The 19,896-nt window shown below is 45.2% G+C and overlaps 2 protein-coding genes across 2 annotated transcripts in view; one reads left to right on the top strand and one right to left on the bottom strand.

Moving 5' to 3' along the window:
• Positions 1–6,055, bottom strand: part of T265_02137 (hypothetical protein) — a gene marked incomplete at both ends in the record, with an annotated part of 82,919 nt that extends 76,864 nt beyond the window's left edge. Inside the window, one exon of the mRNA XM_009166311.1 lies at positions 5,846–6,055. The remainder of the gene's footprint in view (positions 1–5,845) is intronic.
• Positions 147–19,896, top strand: part of T265_02138 (hypothetical protein) — a gene marked incomplete at both ends in the record, with an annotated part of 22,568 nt that continues 2,818 nt past the window's right edge. Inside the window, one exon of the mRNA XM_009166312.1 lies at positions 147–244. Within this exon, the coding sequence (XP_009164576.1) occupies positions 147–244 (98 nt within the window). The remainder of the gene's footprint in view (positions 245–19,896) is intronic.

Genomic DNA, 19,896 nt, shown 5'->3' with positions numbered 1-19,896 from the left:
GTGAGGACCTAACTGCTGTGCATTCGGGACGTGACAAAATTTCAGTGTTTGACTGTTGGTGTCTTTGGAGCACTGACGAGAGCACTGGATCAATAATGCTGAAGTACATTGGATGGTTTTTGGAAGGAACTACTCGCCCACGATAGATGAACGATCATACTACAAAGGTTGCGTTGGCTTGGTTACAGACTCCATATGTCGGACAAATTTCTCGGGGAGCTCTTTCCGCTCAGCCATGCGAAAGGTGAGGTCAAGAAGTGCCTTAGCAACGAACTATGAAATCCATTACCACAAAACTCCGCTTCGATGGTCACATCAATGAGTAGGAACACTGACAGATATGGTGTAGTCGCACATCCATATGAGCGCAACAACCGATGGTGTTGCCTTCAACACATGGCGTTCCCTTCATATCTCCCCAATTCCAGTATCACTTCTGGCTTCGCGCGTCAACTCCTGTTTCTACAGATAAAATGCGGACGGAAACGCAGTAGTTATAACCATCGTGCAAAATACATGCTGCCCACAGCTGATGACAACCAATCACGATGTTGGGAGTCCGATGGCGTTCCGAGGCAGGAAAGCATATTAGAAGTTCAGAATCTGAGAGCATCTAAGCCCGGAAACCAGGACTTCATTTGAGAGGGAAGAAGTAAAAGGAAAAAAGGCTGAATACTAACTAAACTGTCTTCGAAAATTCGTACCCAACGAACAAGACGCGCAGAATTTTTCTATATACAGCGTTAAATATTATTTCTGATCGGCTCAATGAAATTGGTTGAAGCATGAGGTATAAACACTTTGGAACATTCCCAGTTGCACTGGTTTCCTCCATTTCCGGACCCTTCGCGTTCAGTAAGAACCTCTATCTGCTAACGGGCTATGGAGCTGATATCTAACAGACCTCGCTGAGTTATGCTCGGCATTTGCGGAAATACAACATCTGACAACCTTCAATGGAGATGACTGTCTTCCAATCAAATTTTATTTGATGGGTGCATGAAAACCAAAGGCCGAGTTTTCTACCGCATCCATGGGGGCTCATCTCGTCCAAGTTACAGTTGGTATCTCTTTCTAGGATGCGCCCTTACAATCTTGAACAGGTTTATCTGGTAAGCCGGTTCATGCTCTGAGTCAGAGTGTTTTCGATGGTTATAAAGGGGCACATTTCTTGAAATTCCCCGGGGAGTTGATCGGAAAGGCACACCCAATGAGGATATGATCTGAGTGGGCTTTTCGGAGACCGACTGTCAATAACAATGTTCGGTCATTGATAACTGATGGCTACGTAATCAAAATAGCTTCACAATTGTTTATCAGTAGGAGAATGCCGGATGTTTTCGTTCACCAATTTCACGTATTGGTTCTCTCCCATTCTATCCTACTGTGAGTACTGTCTCTTCCTCAATATTAAAACTTTGCTAATCGTGCACCACCTTTAGAGGCTGCTCGCCCGTTTTCAGTAACCAGCATAAACTGCTACAGGTCAATTATCCAACCCCGAAAGCCTGTTTCTTAGCTGCTTTTGATGTTCACACTCAGGAACAAGCAAGACAACTAGCTGCTCTTGCTCGTAAGCTGGATTCCCTGTGAACTGATGCACGCCACCTTTCAGAAACAAAAACCCAGGATAGAAGTACTTTAATTGAATCCGCTGTCCCGTCTCTCCCCGCTCCCGGCTGCGCACATCTGGCCTTGTGGCGGCCGCTCAAGCTGGACTTGTTGAGCAGGATGTTGTGTTAAGTGATGAAGCAGAAACATCCTTGCTTCACTGGCTACACGCTGAAAGTCGCCTCCAAGTGATTCGCTCAGACTTTTATGAAATAATGCCGACAAAGAAGGTTCATCACTCAATAATTGTACCTTGTATTTATGCACCAATTTATCAGCTCCCGCCTCTAATACGCAGCTACCTAGCACACCTCTCCGAATCATCGGTGAACGAAACTGTGGCGGCTACAACCACTGTATGACAAGTACGCGGTTCTTACAGCTGATCATGGTGATGATGATGATGAATGGTATCCTATGATACGTCAACGGACTGTGGATGTCAATCTGTCGAAGAAAATTTCCATGACGCTCTAAGTGCTCTGTTACAAGCTGAAGAGCTTGGATATCGTTGTGGTCACTGGTAATGTGAATGTACAGGTAAGCTTAACGTCAGTGAAGCTTAAATGGGTAGTCGTTTTGGACACCAAACGCAGGAACAACGAAGGGCAACCGTGTGCTGACGTATCTCATTGCGGTAGCTATTTACGTAACAACGTAAATCGTTTTACCATGTGACACATATCAACCTGCCATCCCAAAAATCTAAATAGACCACATCACTATTATTAGCCGTTGGTGAGGATTCATCACTGAACGGCGGTCCTTCTGGAATAAGTTTGTGGACTATGATCATACACCTATTCGTTGTTGCATTTCTTTTCAGGTGTATGCAAAACGCATGCACCCCCCTTAGGTATTGAGAAGTCAATGGATACAAACATAAAACACCTACATGAACCGGATCCTCCCATTGCCTGCCTTTTGGTCATATATGGTGCTAAGCACTATTGAAACGAGAAATCTAACGCTGCACGTGATGCCAGAACTCAATTGGTATCTTAAAAGCATTGGATCTCTAGTAAGATTGGCTTTGCTGGAGATCCGACGGCAGATTTTTTCGGCAGCGATAACAATATAACTCGACGTATCACCCAGGGCGATGTAAAACTAATCAACCGCGAAGATCGCTAATAGGGTTTTCTTGGCTCTTGAAGGCTCAAAAAATGGGAGAAACGAAAACACCGGAACCGTCCAGCAGCTCTTTGTAAGCCTCTTGTAGCTGAAAATATCAAAGACCGCACTGGCTCTTTGATATGTGGGTCCTTGGGTAGAATGTTACGAACAGCATTTCAGTTGGTGACCTGCTAATTCCCACTGAAGCTTATGGCCTGTAACAGAAATAAGGACTGTAAATATGCACTGCCCTTCAGCCTCGGAAGCATACCAGTGTATATTCCCATTCAAACATTGCCGTACTAATGGCCCAGAACACCTTTTACCTACCCTGTTCAGGGACCCCTCCCCTAAACACATGCGATGAGTCGATAATTATGCCAATTTTCAAAAAGGGGTACTGGAAATGAACATAGCAGTGAAACGTATTGTAATAAGGCTTCTTGCACCACTGATCCGTCTTAAGTTAGTACGAGAAACCTGAACCGTGAGAATCGTGCAGGATTTCAACCGGGTGAAGACTTGGTCGACTGCATCTTCACATTGGTAGGTGCTAGGGGAGCACTAATTATGGTGTTTCTTGATTCAAAAAAGGCGTTCGATTCTGCCGTGATCAGTGATTGTAACGGCACTTGCTCGACATGAAATAATTCAGAAGTTTGTGGATGTAACCCTGTTCCTACATTTAGGTACTTCCAAACGTACAAGAGTACATGGCGAGCTCGCTAACAGCTTCTTTAAAAAAAGTGATGTCTGGTAAGAACGTCTACTTTCTCCATTTTCGTTAAATTTCCCCACTGATGGAACAAAGAAGCGCTTCTGATAACCTTGTCGATCTGGAGCAACAAATATATAATTGTTCAGCTGTTCATCCAGCGTTTACACTTTCGGTGTCGAGCTGACATTCCGTCCAAATGAAGCATGAGTCCTGAAACACAGCCAGGTTGCACAAACTTAGAAAGGAGCGGTCGAGAGACTGGCTTCGAACCACGAACCTTCCTGTTAATAAGTTCGCGGTTTATTCACTGGATCATTTCGGCCTCCAATCTGGAGTATGAAAACGTTATCTTTCAAGACGAAAATACAGCACAAACACTTTCCAACAAGCTAGCCACCTTCGTGTTCGTTCTTCGGCATGTAACTTGCACCTACAAAGTGCAGTAATGCTTCATTTAAAGGGCAACACTTGATGAAGAGAATTTGATTTACCTCGGTAGTTGTATTAGATGTGAAGAAGTGCATTAGTCTCAAAGAGCAAAGCTTTGTTGATCGTCAACAATTACGGCAGTTTTGGATATCGGCACTTCCCATAATTTGATCCCTCGCAGAGGCGCTGCAAACTAACTACCATTGGTGCGTGCAGGTTCACAGGATACGTGTACGTGTGCCTACCGCGTCTAGTGGTGTGAGACAAGACCGTGATCTCCCATTGTCCCTCTTCCACTTAAAAATCCTACAGTTGGATTTGAAGCTTCAGGGACAGTGAATACATGGGTGATAGCGCTCTTCATGGTCCACATCCTTTGGAGGTGAAACCCATGTTAAATAACCTGAATGGTTCTGCTAAATACACTCTATACATTCTAAATAGGCAAAGTATAAACGACAGCCACAGGACTGGACGGGGTTGAACCCAAACCTCGTGCTTGCAGAAGTTGTGTGCGTCCCAACGGACTGACTGAAGAAGAGATCACTCCAGGAATCGGAAGACCAAGACATCTTTGGCCAGCTTTTCATCCATGGCGTAAGAGTGAAGTCAGATTGTCTGCCACGAAGAGTATACATTGCAGTATTTTCATCCATACCGCTCTATAAATCACGAATACGGTTTCTATACGCAGAAGGTATACGAGAACATTCGGTGCTCGACCACCTGTTTTCGATGTGTTGATAGGTTTTTGTGGGAACCCCGGGTTATCAAAGCTGAAGCATGCCAGGTGATGTTAGGAAGAAATCTCGTGCGGCGGACGAGATGACTAGGTCTCACAGAATTTCCTAATACGAAAATGTGCTGTTCGCGTCGGAAGATCTATTTGCGCAGTTATGCTGAATGGAACTGAAGAAGGCGGACAATCTCGGACTTAGTACCAAAGCATGAAACTCAGTCGGGTTGAAAACCATCATCAACTTGATTGGGGAACTCGGGACACAGCGTGGCTTATTTACCCAGTCAGGGAGTCCTTGCATGAAAGCGAACTGAACAATTTTACACCCAATAAGGCGATCAGAATGATAAAATCTCACTTAAATATAACGTACAGTGCATAATTATACCCTCTGGGTCCCTTATTTCCGGTGATGAAACTGCAGCAGCTGATCAAAACACTTTTGACAAATGGTTCACTGTGGACAAGTTGAAATTAAGCAGAGCTGGTATTTTTCTAATTGTCAAAAGCATACTAAGTGGTGATGATCCTAAAACGCCTTTATTCTGTTCTGAATACCTGATTTACCCTCACAGAGTTTGACTTGACAACCTGAAAGTCTAAAGAAAATGGGCAAACTACCCAAACACAAGTGAGAAGAATATGAGGTGACCATGTTTACACGCAACATTTACTCGCAGGCTCGCCAATGCTTGGTTCAAACTTTGAGAAAAATCCAGCAGAGTCTGCATATATACAGACGTACGTCATAACAAGGTGTTGGGCCCACATGTACCGATTGAATCCTACGAAACGAACAGTAACTACATGAGAAGTTTCCTTCCAGTGTTAACAAGTGAAGATCTTCGGTTAGAGTTAGTTCTCTTGAAAATGGCATCGATCCCAGTTGCTTTTTAGCCGTTTTTTGGTCAAACATGATGGCGGAGAATGGCTGAATCCTAACTGAATATGAAACTTCATAGATTTCAATCAGATTCCGGGACCGACCAGGCTCACCGGGTGGAAACCTCTAAAAACTGTTCAGAAAGATCAACGACTGGGGAAGCGAACTGATTTTCTGATATATCTGTCAATAAACACCGAAAAAACAACACCGCAGAATACCAGTGGGAGTCGCAACAGGGGTCGACGGTAAATTAAATCACCTATTGTCTACCGATGGTTCGCCAGAACGTGAAACGGGAGGTTATATCAATACCTCCTGGAAAACAATATATACGAGCATCGCTTACCATAACTGGCCGTCATGTTGTCACCGAACGCGCTCACAGTGTTTTCCTCCTTTGAATTTTTACCAACGAATCCATTGCGGCTTTCGGAAGAATGTTTCGAACGATGAGCAAGTTTGCGTTTGATACTGCTTAGCATTATTTCTTCCTACATGCCACTACCAAGGAAGGTGCTAATCCGTGCCTGAGTACAAATGGTTAGGTCAAAGTAGCCTAGTTACTCACGGAAACTCGCATTCCGGTGGACAGAGCCTCCAACTCGAACCACGCGGGCTTCAAACGTTCATTGTTCTGACCGTTTAAAAATCACACAGATGAATTTCGTGTTTAGCTGAATCCAAAAACGACCATTTATTCATAGGTGCCCAAATGTATCACATAAATGTGTAACTGAAGTGGCACGTTTGAAATGGTTTTCACCTTTCTCTGGCGAAATTTCTCTAAGTTTCCCGCTAACGCAAGATTTTGGCGTAGAAAGATTTACTCCACTTGTAAATTATTTGCAGCTATGAGCGTTTGTGCGGATACTGGGCACCCACAAGCTCCCTTGCATTTCCCTAGCCATTGCACCGTTTGTACCTTGTGCTGAAAACCGTGGTGAATTCCTCGAAATTGTGGCGCTATCTGCTCGCCCACTGGGCCCGGCTGACATGATTCCGGTGCCATACCTCGATGTCATTTAGATCGATGTGGTGGTGCAATTGCCTACATTTTGCTCGTTTCTCCTGGGGCCTTGTTCTGTGCAAAACACTGCTTAGCATTCTGCTGATACATCAGGCCCGTTGCCCATTATCTGCGAGGTGATTAAACATTACCTTCCGGAAATTCAGCCACCACAGGATCAACATTCCCGGGGCCCACCATAGCGAAACCAAGTAATTTTTTACAAAGAACACCATGGTTGGTGTCTCTCTCGTCTTTCATGGTTTTGTAGGCTTATAGCACGCTTCGCCTGGTGGGCGCGGTGTCATGAGACAGACGCCTGAGCACTTTCCCATTCTTATGCGCTTCCGATATGGAATTCATACCAAAATGGGCTTGGGGGATGGGAGCCTGTTACACTCCTCTGCATAGTTTTTCGGCATCTAAGTAATAACAATAATAATGTTTATTCCCAACTGGTGGGTGGCTTACCGTCTGGCATGATCATGCGTTCACAAACCGCAAGCACGAGCGCGCACAACCGCTGTCGTTGGTACATTAATGGTTCCAAAACATTCATTCGGGTACGCAGATGTCGGCTAACTATCGTACATATATACATTTCACCGTGACGGTCCCCTTGCTATGACTCATTCTAACATGCGGTGTTAAAGGATTCGGACCAGTCGTGCTGGCAACTTTAGGCAAACAACCACCAATGGCGAAAACCGGGAAGAGTTTTTTTGTCCGTTTGGCTGTTACATGCCGTCTCTGGAGATCCGTGTCCAACCAGAACCCATGGAATTGGCCTACTATGAGATGATAATCGTGTTGTGAGCAATTGTGCGCGTTGCTTGGACCGTGCTTTTTGCGATCTGCAAGCAATCCGATGGGATGTGCACACATCTAGGCCAATGGCCACTTGTGAGGAAAATGTTTGCACATTCCCTCTACCAAGTCTTTACGCCCACGCAGCTTGTTTAGGATAGGTGGTGATGTGATGCATGCAGGCCCACTTTATCAATGTAATAGAGTTGGCAGTCTCCTGAGGCGCATAGTTTTTTCAGATTGCAATGGCGTCAACCAGAGTGTGTTCCGCTCCTTTGTGCGCAGTGCGCCACAGAGATGCCATGAACCGTTTAGACAAACGCTGGGAATAATGTGGTACAAATGGTTGTGGCAGTAAAAACATTAGCCACAGCTGACTAACCAAAGGGTAATAAATCTCTGAGCTGCTGTCATTCAGAAAGCACCGGTGGTTTGACCTGAGTACCGGCGTGAATCAAGCCAGGAAACATACACCCGCACTTACAAATAAAATGAACAACCGAGTCAAGTCAGTTGACAAGTGCATTACGTTGCCTTCAGTCAGCCAATCATCAACAGCAGTGGATAATCAGGACCAAAATAAGATGGCCATTTATTATGAGTGATCGAGAAGACAACATGACTACCATGCTATTCGAAGTGTATAGACAGGAGTAAGTGCGGTACCACAATAGACAAAGTAGACGCGATTTCGTACATGGATTCAAGCGACAGAAACCGGTCGCAATTTTGACAGCCAGTGAAATGCATGTTCCTTCGAAAAGTTATCGGTTGCTGTGGTTTCACTCTGCTCCGCCTCTGTGCATCTCAAGCAGCCACTGCTTTCATAGACTTGGCGTCGAAGGTGGGTGTTTTCAGTCGTCAGCTACCGGTGCGATATAAGAGTGTCATCTAAGGCTAACTTAAAGCAAGTGGACTAGAATGAATGTTACCCTCTACATCTCACAAAATATTTGCGACGTAGTCGCCCGTCCGACTTTGTCTGTTTTGGGTGCCTGCTGTTGTTTTGTGCAGGCATGTACGCTTAGAGTGTAACTAATGCTTCACCTATCAAATTGTGGAATTTGGCGCTTGCGGCTTTGGATGCGCGATAATCGATGTTCCTCACTGGCCGCTTGAGTCATTGTGAGGTCCAACAAACGCATTATAATATCTTGGGTACACCATGTACATTGGTTACAATGCAGTTACCTCAACGGTTGCCTGAAACGACCGACAATTCTCTGTCTCATGTGTAAGCAAAAATACGGAGACGGTGAAAGGGTTGGATTCAGTAGAGTGCCCAGATGAGAAAAAGGTTTTGCCCCTGTGGTACATGTATACGATGGTCTTTACGCTCGAATAAATGTGTGATTGGTAGGCAGGCTTCTTTTATCGCGGAATTTAACCCTACTTAACGTGGCGCGGCGGTTGATGCATCGATTTGTCGTTTAAGTAAACTGGACTGTAGGTCTCTGATCACCTTTAGATTTTGCCGACCACTATTAGCTCAGCCTGTTTTCTTTTTGTCCTTGGGAACGAATGTCGGATAAATACTTAATGCTTCTGTATTTTCGTTTCAAATGTTGGTTATTACAGTATCTCTTCCGAACCGTTGGGTTCACATCTGACAGCGCAGCAGTCATGGCTTTCGAGGCATTCAGGCTTCCACTGGCACTTCATACGCATGGGACAGTGATGGACTAGGCTTTAAACTCACGAGTTACATCCTTCCAGCTGAGCGGCTGACAAACGTGCAATTAATGAAATCTGTTAAGTATTCTGTTTTGTTTTCTCCAAAGTCAGATATCCGTGCCTCCATATTTCTTCCTCATCCTTCCAGAAAAATTTATGCATGCACCTGGAGACCTATAGTACGAAGTTCCGACCCTAAAGCCACCGATAACTATGGAGATCCCTATGAAATGCAAATTTATATTCCGGTGTCTGTAAAAACGTTGGCGCTTGTTAACACCTCGTAAAGGTTGTCTGATCCAGCCCTAAGGTCGTTTACGTACGCCTGAAAGAAGAACACACGTAACGCTCAAATCTGCAGACCGCGTCCGCTGCCTTCTGTCAACTACACACGGTCGACAGCTCCGCAGTGGTGTCCATAAGATTGCACGGAAGGCTCTTGAGGACACTTGATATCAATGGCAACTACCGGGTGGCAGGCGTTGGTCAGCGGTGTTGCAGACGGAAATCGCGTCATACTCGTTCGAACGTGTGCAGCCTTTCCTGGATGATCCACAGAATATGCATGCCAACTTGTCGTTTTTACCACCCAGCATTTAGGGATCTACTATCCAAAATAAGCACAAACTTTGCAGTTCATAGAACCACGTGAAATCGTTTGACCGTCGTTCGCGATGGGTTTCCCTTTTTTATCCTTGGGTACATTTCTGATCGCCCCGGGGTGCCGACGGTATTTGTTTTGTGCACATGTTCAAGTACATCAACCGCAGAAGGTAGAGTAGTTGTAAACGGTTCGAAATTATGTGTTGTCGAAGCTAGGTATGCTGAAGCCTTTACAAGAGTGTGCCAAGGGAACTCTGTACACAGTGCCATAGTAAAGCCGGTCGTATGTCCTGATCCACCCCTCGAGGAGCAAGCGCCGTCTTGGTTGTCTTGTGGATGACTAGGTAGACCAAGTGTCAACTCTCCCGAATTCCGTATGTGCTAGATGCCCGTATCTTACCAGTGAGATGCAGTTTGCGGATGGAAAACACCGACATTAAGACAAGATTCCCCGTTATAGGTAATTCTTTTGAGAGCTTTTGGGGACGCAAATACAAATGGCGCATCGGCCAGAAGAAGATCGACACTGAATTCTTTTCCTGGCAACCGCTTGGTGCCTTCTATTCCAAATCCATCTCTGCCAAAAAGGGAATTACACCCTTTGACGCTAAAGCTGAGACGGCAAATCCTCGGAGTAAACGAGCACAAGAGAGGAATTGTGATACTCTGCGCGTCACAAGAAACAGACATCAAGCGTTTTGTAAATGGCGGGAAAACCACATACTGAAAAAAGTAATAACTGGTAATGGACTACAAGAGGGCGAAAAATACTTCACAAAGGAAAAAAGAGGCCTTGGAATCACCAGGGCAGAGAGCTGAAAATGCGCGTTGCAGGATCCTTGTAGGCCTTAGAGTCAAGGCCGACGTGGTATTACTAACTATGATTTTCCAACACAACTGTGTTCTATGCCTTCGGCTGCATCAGGGATATTGATGAGGTCTTTGCTCACAGATCATCTAATTTTTATCTGGTGTTCGGAAATGGGCATCATAAAACACCTTTTACCATCGCAGGTGGAGATATCTGGCTTGCACGCAACGCCTTCAAGTCCTGATATCCCTGAAGACAGTCTATCCGTTTTTTCAAGTCGGCTTAGGGAGCAGGGTAGGGGGTGGCTTTGCCTCATATATAGACACTACCCTATTCACTCTAGCTGCTTCATCTGACGCCGCTCCTGCAACCTGTTGTGACATACTGTTAGATCAAATCCCTCATTGAGGGACTGACTTCCTTCTTCTTGGCATCTTCTGTCATTGCTCCTCAAGCCTGCCAGAAACGATTTGTTCCTCGTGCCACACTTGGGTATCCATTTTCTAGCTACCACTTCATGCACTCGTTGCCTTGGGGTGATTTTGGCGCTCACAAAACTCCCTTTATTGGGTTCCAGCGCTTCGTGTCTGGTGAACACCGACTCTGACTCAAGTCATTCAACACAACACTTCAGCTGATCGTGCTGGCGCACCCAACAGCTGCCGTGCGGTCCAAAACTTCCTCGGCGCAACGTGGACGTTCTTGCATAACAAGCACGTTCTTGTTTTTTGACAGCTCAATTCTATCTGGCGACAACGAACTTACCGGAAGTCATACCCCTGGATTTTTAGGAAGCCTTCTGCCGAGTTACACAATTCCACTGCTTCACGAATAAGTAAGCGTGAGTCGAGGAAAAATCCTCCCTGATTTAAGGCTTCGCTGTTAAGCGGCTAGTTCCGAGTGAAATTCGGACCATCCTGTCTTCTTCTTTACGGATCTCCCTCACGGACCTACGGGGTTCCACCATAGGATCCCTCCACCTTCCTTCAACCTTAATTACAAGCGAGTTGCCATTTTTTAACCCTGTTTCCATTTTGCAAAACATCCACAATCCTAAAATCTTGAAATGGGTGTCGACGCAAGAAAGCGCTGGTCACAGGAACAACACTTTCACTTGAACGGCAAAGAGTATGCTTGTATGTTGTTTGGAGGAGTCTTTGTCGTACATGGTGGGAATAAACCGGAGTTTACTAAGACCGATCCGAGAAGGAACCTAAATATCTCGCTATCTACAGGCAATTTTTCACTCTTCCACGAGTACACTTTTAGCCGTCACAAGCGCGGACTTCCAGACGCTTTATTGAACTTGTTAGACCGTCTCTTGGGTGCGCCAGCCATGCTGTCCACTCAAGAGACGTGAATGACGCAAACATCATACGACATACACAAGTAGTGTAACGGTGCTACTACTGATGGGGAGGCATGCAAGTAGTATGTTTTGTTCGTAGAATTTCGCTTTGCGTCTATTGAAAAAGGGAGATCTGTTGCGGAATTCGTGGAGCCACTTTGTAACATTTGCTTGGATTTGACCGACGAATGAGTGGAGTAAATGAATCTCCAGGAAAGTTCAAGAAGACTCGTTTGGGAGATGATCGGTGTCCAGTTTTTGTAACTGAGATGCACATTAGAGTTTTGCTTCCCTGTTCAATGGTCTGTAACCGGTCAGTTTGCATTTCCTAATTAAATAATTCCGCAGCGAAGGCCTTCTTCCTTTCACTAGTAGCTGTAAAAATAGCTTCCGGCCTAAAATCACTCATTTTGAAACATGCCTGGAAATATCTCTCCGCCGGATTATCGAGACGTGTGGGCCTTTCTGATATTCGCTGGTTTGGCAAGGTTTTACTGGCAACTTTTTCTACCATTAACCTTGCTAATACATGACTGTGGAATGGTACATATACTACTCCGTCACTTTTAATAGGCAACAGTTCCTCTCATCTAGGGTAGTTGGCTTGTGGCAGCTGTCCAAGGTGGGTCTTGGACCAAACTTGAATCCCTTGTTTTTTCCATGAGTCCTTCCATCGACAAACCTGTTGCTCAACATTGGATACTTCAAAAATGATGCCGCGCCCCTTTCGCCCGCCATTTTAGGTGGGTAAAATTCGCTAAGAAATAAAGGCGAGTCTAATCCGAGTGGCCTGCACAAGTCATCGATCCCGCGTGTCAGTGGATCCGCGAATATACATCATGGACTTCGAGAGTGTTTCACAATGCCGTTCCAAGGGCACCATCAGGTAAATTTGGAGCGCGTTTCACTGAGTTTGCATTTACCAGGCTCTGCAACAAAACGTTTGGGAAATATTGAAGATGCTTGTAAACATTTTTTGTGTTCCATCGGGTTTTGAATAATTGGAACGTTGTGCCACGTACAAGCTGGAAGCAATTCAACACACCTCTGACTTCTTTAAAGCATGGTTATACCCCGGGAAACAGTGTCCCAGACAGTGATGTCTGTGCAGACAAGAGTATCCAGTAGCAATTACAAGCTTAAGATTATAGAAAACAACGGGCACGCGGCTCTTAAAAGACCGTATCTGTGTTTGGAACTGGCCGAATTCACACTGCCATTTTTCACCTTCGACAGCCAATAATGATGCATCTGGTCTACGACGTTGGGACGAATAATATTGTTCTCAGTATTTGTTAGATGCTTGGTTGGAGATACGGTTATACTAAGACATGCAAACTTTCTTAATCCATGTTGATAAATCCAAACACTCTTTTGAATCACCAGCAAAACGCCTGGAACCGTTTCTGGTGGATGAAACCAGGTCTTCCGTAAACTCCCACCGACATTTCATGACATATTAAGTGGATGAATGGTCTGTTTTCTTGTAGCAATATTGGCGCACCGTTTCAGAAAACCCGGATGCTTTCAGCAAAAAAAAACAAGAAATAGAGATGCTGCGAACAGACTGTCCAAACGACGAGCATCAATAACGCAGAAAGAATGCAAAATCATGGACGCGGCCTTGGTTTCCTCCGTTGTGCTAATGAGGTCACTTACAATTGCCTGTTTAAACGGTATGCTAGAGTAAACAAATGTGTTGTTAGAACCCAGTGCATTGCGCGATTACACAGACATCTGCCCATCAGCGCAGATTTGAGTCTGAAGACGGTCAAGTGGTTTTGAACGTGGATATTCCACTGACACTATTAATAATGATATTGTTTATTCCCAACTTGTAGGTGGCATACCGTTAGGCATTACCATAATGTTACAGTCAAAATAAAAGCATGATTGGCGTGGATTTTGGGTACAGGGAGGTTAGGAAATGGACAGCGTCACAGGGGTGGGAATTATCCGATGCGGGCGTGTTCGCTACAAAACCGGCGAGGGCGGGAGCGCACAGTCACTATTCGTTTCTGAAGAAAATACCGAGCAAGATTGGATCGTTAGGGTGTGAAGTGGCGGGCAAGAAAACAAATCAGGAGAGGGTAAAACAAGGGGCTCTCCGCCTAACACATGACAAGAAAAATTTAATGGTTAAAATGAGGAACCCGAACATTATATCCGGTGAAGCAGCAGAGTTGGCTTTGGTGGGCCGTTCATATTGAACTAAAACCTAATACCACCGCTGAGACCTCGTGGCCTTGGACTGTTGGGCTCATGACCAGAGTCACAAAAAGCCTAATTAGCGCTAACAAAATGGAGGGATTCGAAAAGCGGATAACTGGTAACAGGAATCTCAGTGGAATTGTAGAGTCTCACCGGTATCGCCTTTGGGGAGTCAGGCATAATAGTTTCTTGGGGGAGTGAGATGATGGCAACACACGAGGTGAAATGCGACCTGTATAGAAAGTTATTGATTTTTTCGGGAAGCACTGACACACAGAAAGGGTTAAATTTGAACTAAAAGTTTAGCGAATTGGAATGAACATGTCATTAATGCAGCTGGTGTCAGTTGGGAGTTTTTTCGTATTTACAGTTAGTGGAACGAGTGAGCGAGACGGTACTGTCGAGAGAAGGAAGGGAATAGTTGTGAGTGTGCTAATTAACTGGGTATGGCAGTGTCGTGCAATCGTTGGCCTGACATTTCGGTTTCTATACAGCTTCGCAACATACGTCACATTTAAAGTAATTGGGGCTGGAATGTGCGATTCTTGGGGCAGCGTAATTCTTTTCAGATTGATCAAGGAAACAAGGTAGAACCAAGCCGATATAAGGTCGCGTGTTTTTTTGGTCCATTTAGGGATCCTAAGGACGTAGATCATAGGCCAGTGGAGATATCTGGCTTGCACGCAACGCCTTCAAGTCCTGATATCCCTGAAGACAGTCTATCCGTTTTTTCAAGTCGGCTTAGGGAGCAGGGTAGGGGGTGGCTTTGCCTCATATATAGACACTACCCTATTCACTCTAGCTGCTTCATCTGACGCCGCTCCTGCAACCTGTTGTGACATACTGTTAGATCAAATCCCTCATTGAGGGACTGACTTCCTTCTTCTTGGCATCTTCTGTCATTGCTCCTCAAGCCTGCCAGAAACGATTTGTTCCTCGTGCCACACTTGGGTATCCATTTTCTAGCTACCACTTCATGCACTCGTTGCCTTGGGGTGATTTTGGCGCTCACAAAACTCCCTTTATTGGGTTCCAGCGCTTCGTGTCTGGTGAACACCGACTCTGACTCAAGTCATTCAACACAACACTTCAGCTGATCGTGCTGGCGCACCCAACAGCTGCCGTGCGGTCCAAAACTTCCTCGGCGCAACGTGGACGTTCTTGCATAACAAGCACGTTCTTGTTTTTTGACAGCTCAATTCTATCTGGCGACAACGAACTTACCGGAAGTCATACCCCTGGATTTTTAGGAAGCCTTCTGCCGAGTTACACAATTCCACTGCTTCACGAATAAGTAAGCGTGAGTCGAGGAAAAATCCTCCCTGATTTAAGGCTTCGCTGTTAAGCGGCTAGTTCCGAGTGAAATTCGGACCATCCTGTCTTCTTCTTTACGGATCTCCCTCACGGACCTACGGGGTTCCACCATAGGATCCCTCCACCTTCCTTCAACCTTAATTACAAGCGAGTTGCCATTTTTTAACCCTGTTTCCATTTTGCAAAACATCCACAATCCTAAAATCTTGAAATGGGTGTCGACGCAAGAAAGCGCTGGTCACAGGAACAACACTTTCACTTGAACGGCAAAGAGTATGCTTGTATGTTGTTTGGAGGAGTCTTTGTCGTACATGGTGGGAATAAACCGGAGTTTACTAAGACCGATCCGAGAAGGAACCTAAATATCTCGCTATCTACAGGCAATTTTTCACTCTTCCACGAGTACACTTTTAGCCGTCACAAGCGCGGACTTCCAGACGCTTTATTGAACTTGTTAGACCGTCTCTTGGGTGCGCCAGCCATGCTGTCCACTCAAGAGACGTGAATGACGCAAACATCATACGACATACACAAGTAGTGTAACGGTGCTACTACTGATGGGGAGGCATGCAAGTAGTATGTTTTGTTCGTAGAATTTCGCTTTGCGTCTATTGAAAAAGGGAGATCTGTTGCGGAATTCGTGGAGCCACTTTGTAACATTTGCTTGGATTTGACCGACGAATGAGTGGAGTAAATGAATCTCCAGGAAAGTTCAAGAAGACTCGTTTGGGAGATGATCGGTGTCCAGTTTTTGTAACTGAGATGCACATTAGAGTTTTGCTTCCCTGTTCAATGGTCTGTAACCGGTCAGTTTGCATTTCCTAATTAAATAATTCCGCAGCGAAGGCCTTCTTCCTTTCACTAGTAGCTGTAAAAATAGCTTCCGGCCTAAAATCACTCATTTTGAAACATGCCTGGAAATATCTCTCCGCCGGATTATCGAGACGTGTGGGCCTTTCTGATATTCGCTGGTTTGGCAAGGTTTTACTGGCAACTTTTTCTACCATTAACCTTGCTAATACATGACTGTGGAATGGTACATATATTACTCCGTCACTTTTAATAGGCAACAGTTCCTCTCATCTAGGGTAGTTGGCTTGTGGCAGCTGTCCAAGGTGGGTCTTGGACCAAACTTGAATCCCTTGTTTTTTCCATGAGTCCTTCCATCGACAAACCTGTTGCTCAACATTGGATACTTCAAAAATGATGCCGCGCCCCTTTCGCCCGCCATTTTAGGTGGGTAAAATTCGCTAAGAAATAAAGGCGAGTCTAATCCGAGTGGCCTGCACAAGTCATCGATCCCGCGTGTCAGTGGATCCGCGAATATACATCATGGACTTCGAGAGTGTTTCACAATGCCGTTCCAAGGGCACCATCAGGTAAATTTGGAGCGCGTTTCACTGAGTTTGCATTTACCAGGCTCTGCAACAAAACGTTTGGGAAATATTGAAGATGCTTGTAAACATTTTTTGTGTTCCATCGGGTTTTGAATAATTGGAACGTTGTGCCACGTACAAGCTGGAAGCAATTCAACACACCTCTGACTTCTTTAAAGCATGGTTATACCCCGGGAAACAGTGTCCCAGACAGTGATGTCTGTGCAGACAAGAGTATCCAGTAGCAATTACAAGCTTAAGATTATAGAAAACAACGGGCACGCGGCTCTTAAAAGACCGTATCTGTGTTTGGAACTGGCCGAATTCACACTGCCATTTTTCACCTTCGACAGCCAATAATGATGCATCTGGTCTACGACGTTGGGACGAATAATATTGTTCTCAGTATTTGTTAGATGCTTGGTTGGAGATACGGTTATACTAAGACATGCAAACTTTCTTAATCCATGTTGATAAATCCAAACACTCTTTTGAATCACCAGCAAAACGCCTGGAACCGTTTCTGGTGGATGAAACCAGGTCTTCCGTAAACTCCCACCGACATTTCATGACATATTAAGTGGATGAATGGTCTGTTTTCTTGTAGCAATATTGGCGCACCGTTTCAGAAAACCCGGATGCTTTCAGCAAAAAAAAACAAGAAATAGAGATGCTGCGAACAGACTGTCCAAACGACGAGCATCAATAACGCAGAAAGAATGCAAAATCATGGACGCGGCCTTGGTTTCCTCCGTTGTGCTAATGAGGTCACTTACAATTGCCTGTTTAAACGGTATGCTAGAGTAAACAAATGTGTTGTTAGAACCCAGTGCATTGCGCGATTACACAGACATCTGCCCATCAGCGCAGATTTGAGTCTGAAGACGGTCAAGTGGTTTTGAACGTGGATATTCCACTGACACTATTAATAATGATATTGTTTATTCCCAACTTGTAGGTGGCATACCGTTAGGCATTACCATAATGTTACAGTCAAAATAAAAGCATGATTGGCGTGGATTTTGGGTACAGGGAGGTTAGGAAATGGACAGCGTCACAGGGGTGGGAATTATCCGATGCGGGCGTGTTCGCTACAAAACCGGCGAGGGCGGGAGCGCACAGTCACTATTCGTTTCTGAAGAAAATACCGAGCAAGATTGGATCGTTAGGGTGTGAAGTGGCGGGCAAGAAAACAAATCAGGAGAGGGTAAAACAAGGGGCTCTCCGCCTAACACATGACAAGAAAAATTTAATGGTTAAAATGAGGAACCCGAACATTATATCCGGTGAAGCAGCAGAGTTGGCTTTGGTGGGCCGTTCATATTGAACTAAAACCTAATACCACCGCTGAGACCTCGTGGCCTTGGACTGTTGGGCTCATGACCAGAGTCACAAAAAGCCTAATTAGCGCTAATAAAATGGAGGGATTCGAAAAGCGGATAACTGGTAACAGGAATCTCAGTGGAATTGTAGAGTCTCACCGGTATCGCCTTTGGGGAGTCAGGCATAATAGTTTCTTGGGGGAGTGAGATGATGGCAACACACGAGGTGAAATGCGACCTGTATAGAAAGTTATTGATTTTTTCGGGAAGCACTGACACACAGAAAGGGTTAAATTTGAACTAAAAGTTTAGCGAATTGGAATGAACATGTCATTAATGCAGCTGGTGTCAGTTGGGAGTTTTTTCGTATTTAAGTGGAATGGAATGAGTGAGCGAGACGGTACTGTCGAGAGAAGGAAGGGAATAGTTGTGAGTGTGCTATTTAACTGGGTATGGCAGTGCAATCGTTGGCAAGGTAGAACCAAGCCGATATAAGGTCGCGTGTTTTTTTGGTCCATTTAGGGATCCTAAGGACGTAGATCATAGGCCAGGTGGAGTTAATAACAACCAACCAGGCCTTCCAAACTGAGCATTGCCGAAGCTCGTAGCTCGGGAATATGAGAGGATGGATGGGATTAGTTTGAGTAGACATCAAGTGGGATAATTTGCGTTAACATATATAGAACAAAAAACTTGATGCCTACCGCGATTAGGGCGATGACAGCAAGTGATTTTATGGGATGAGATAGGGATGGATTTGTACTTAGTATACAGGGGATCAAAGGTTGTGTTTGCTACGAGATGTTTAAGGGCTGATGGGATTGAACTCCTGGGATGATGGACTAGTTGGCGTTACTGTTATCTGCTTTCTGAGTTTGAGTCACGCGTGCCAATCCAGGAAAACGATCAAGAAATCCGAATTCTGGAATCATCGTACTCAACGGATTCTCCTCTGCAGATACCGTAAGGTTACAAAATAGGGCGGTAAGATTACCAGCCTGAGGATAGACGCAGATCACTTCGCCTCAAAATCGAAATCGTCACAACCAAACAGATATCGACGGCAAGCCACCGGCAAAAATGATAATGTCCGACCAAAGTCCGTAAGAATTATAGAAATGGTTCAGTAAAACAAAAAGGTTTCAGTCCATCTAATCAAGGGGAATAACTATGGGGATTGGCTGTCACATGGGGTTGGAAACGGGAGCACATTGTTGGCAAGCTGTCTTCTACAGTTGCTCCGGTGTTTATCACATGAGCCGGATAGTACCAGGGGAGCAAGCCAGTGTAAGAGAAATGGTCATTGGTCCCCGAAGCACTGCTGTGAGCTTCAAGCCAACAGGCGGCGCATGGCAAATGAAAAGCCTTTGGGCACTAGTCTTGCACACTGGTGGCGGAGAGTTGGGGATACCCGTTTACACACCCTTCTCATTGTATGTTTACTCATGTGAGCAGTAGGTATGTTCGTGTGTTTTGTTTGGTTGACCAAGTGGGCTGTGGAGCAGTACAACCGTAATTGCGCCAAGGGCAGCTACAGCCTCGAACGTCGATTTAAGCCATGAGCATCACAGATTCTCCAGGCCATTCCGTCTGTAACGGTCGAACGGTATCTTCGAGTGACGCGTAGTACCAGAACCTCCGGGTAGGCAAAACAAAGTCGGAGCTGGGTTTCTATACGGTACTATTAGGGTAAGAGAAATTCACAATTTGTACAAACCTCGACAGTAGATACGCGTCCAAAACAAACAGTCCGCTTGGACTTCAAAAGTGCAAAGCAAGGGAGCAAACAGGCTCCAACGTGCGACAGTCACACGCGCAAAGTCAGATACAAATGGCCGGATGACCTCAAGGCCAAATGGGTGAAGTGGTAAGGACAAACAAAAGTCAGTTCATATATACACACTAAACACAAAAATGGGGCGGGG

Source organism: Opisthorchis viverrini (assembly GCF_000715545.1).
Source record: "Opisthorchis viverrini unplaced genomic scaffold opera_v5_25, whole genome shotgun sequence".
Lineage (NCBI taxonomy): Eukaryota > Metazoa > Platyhelminthes > Trematoda > Opisthorchiida > Opisthorchiidae > Opisthorchis > Opisthorchis viverrini.
The sequence above is the reverse complement of the archived record's forward strand: the minus strand, read 5'-3'. Positions and strand labels throughout refer to the sequence as shown.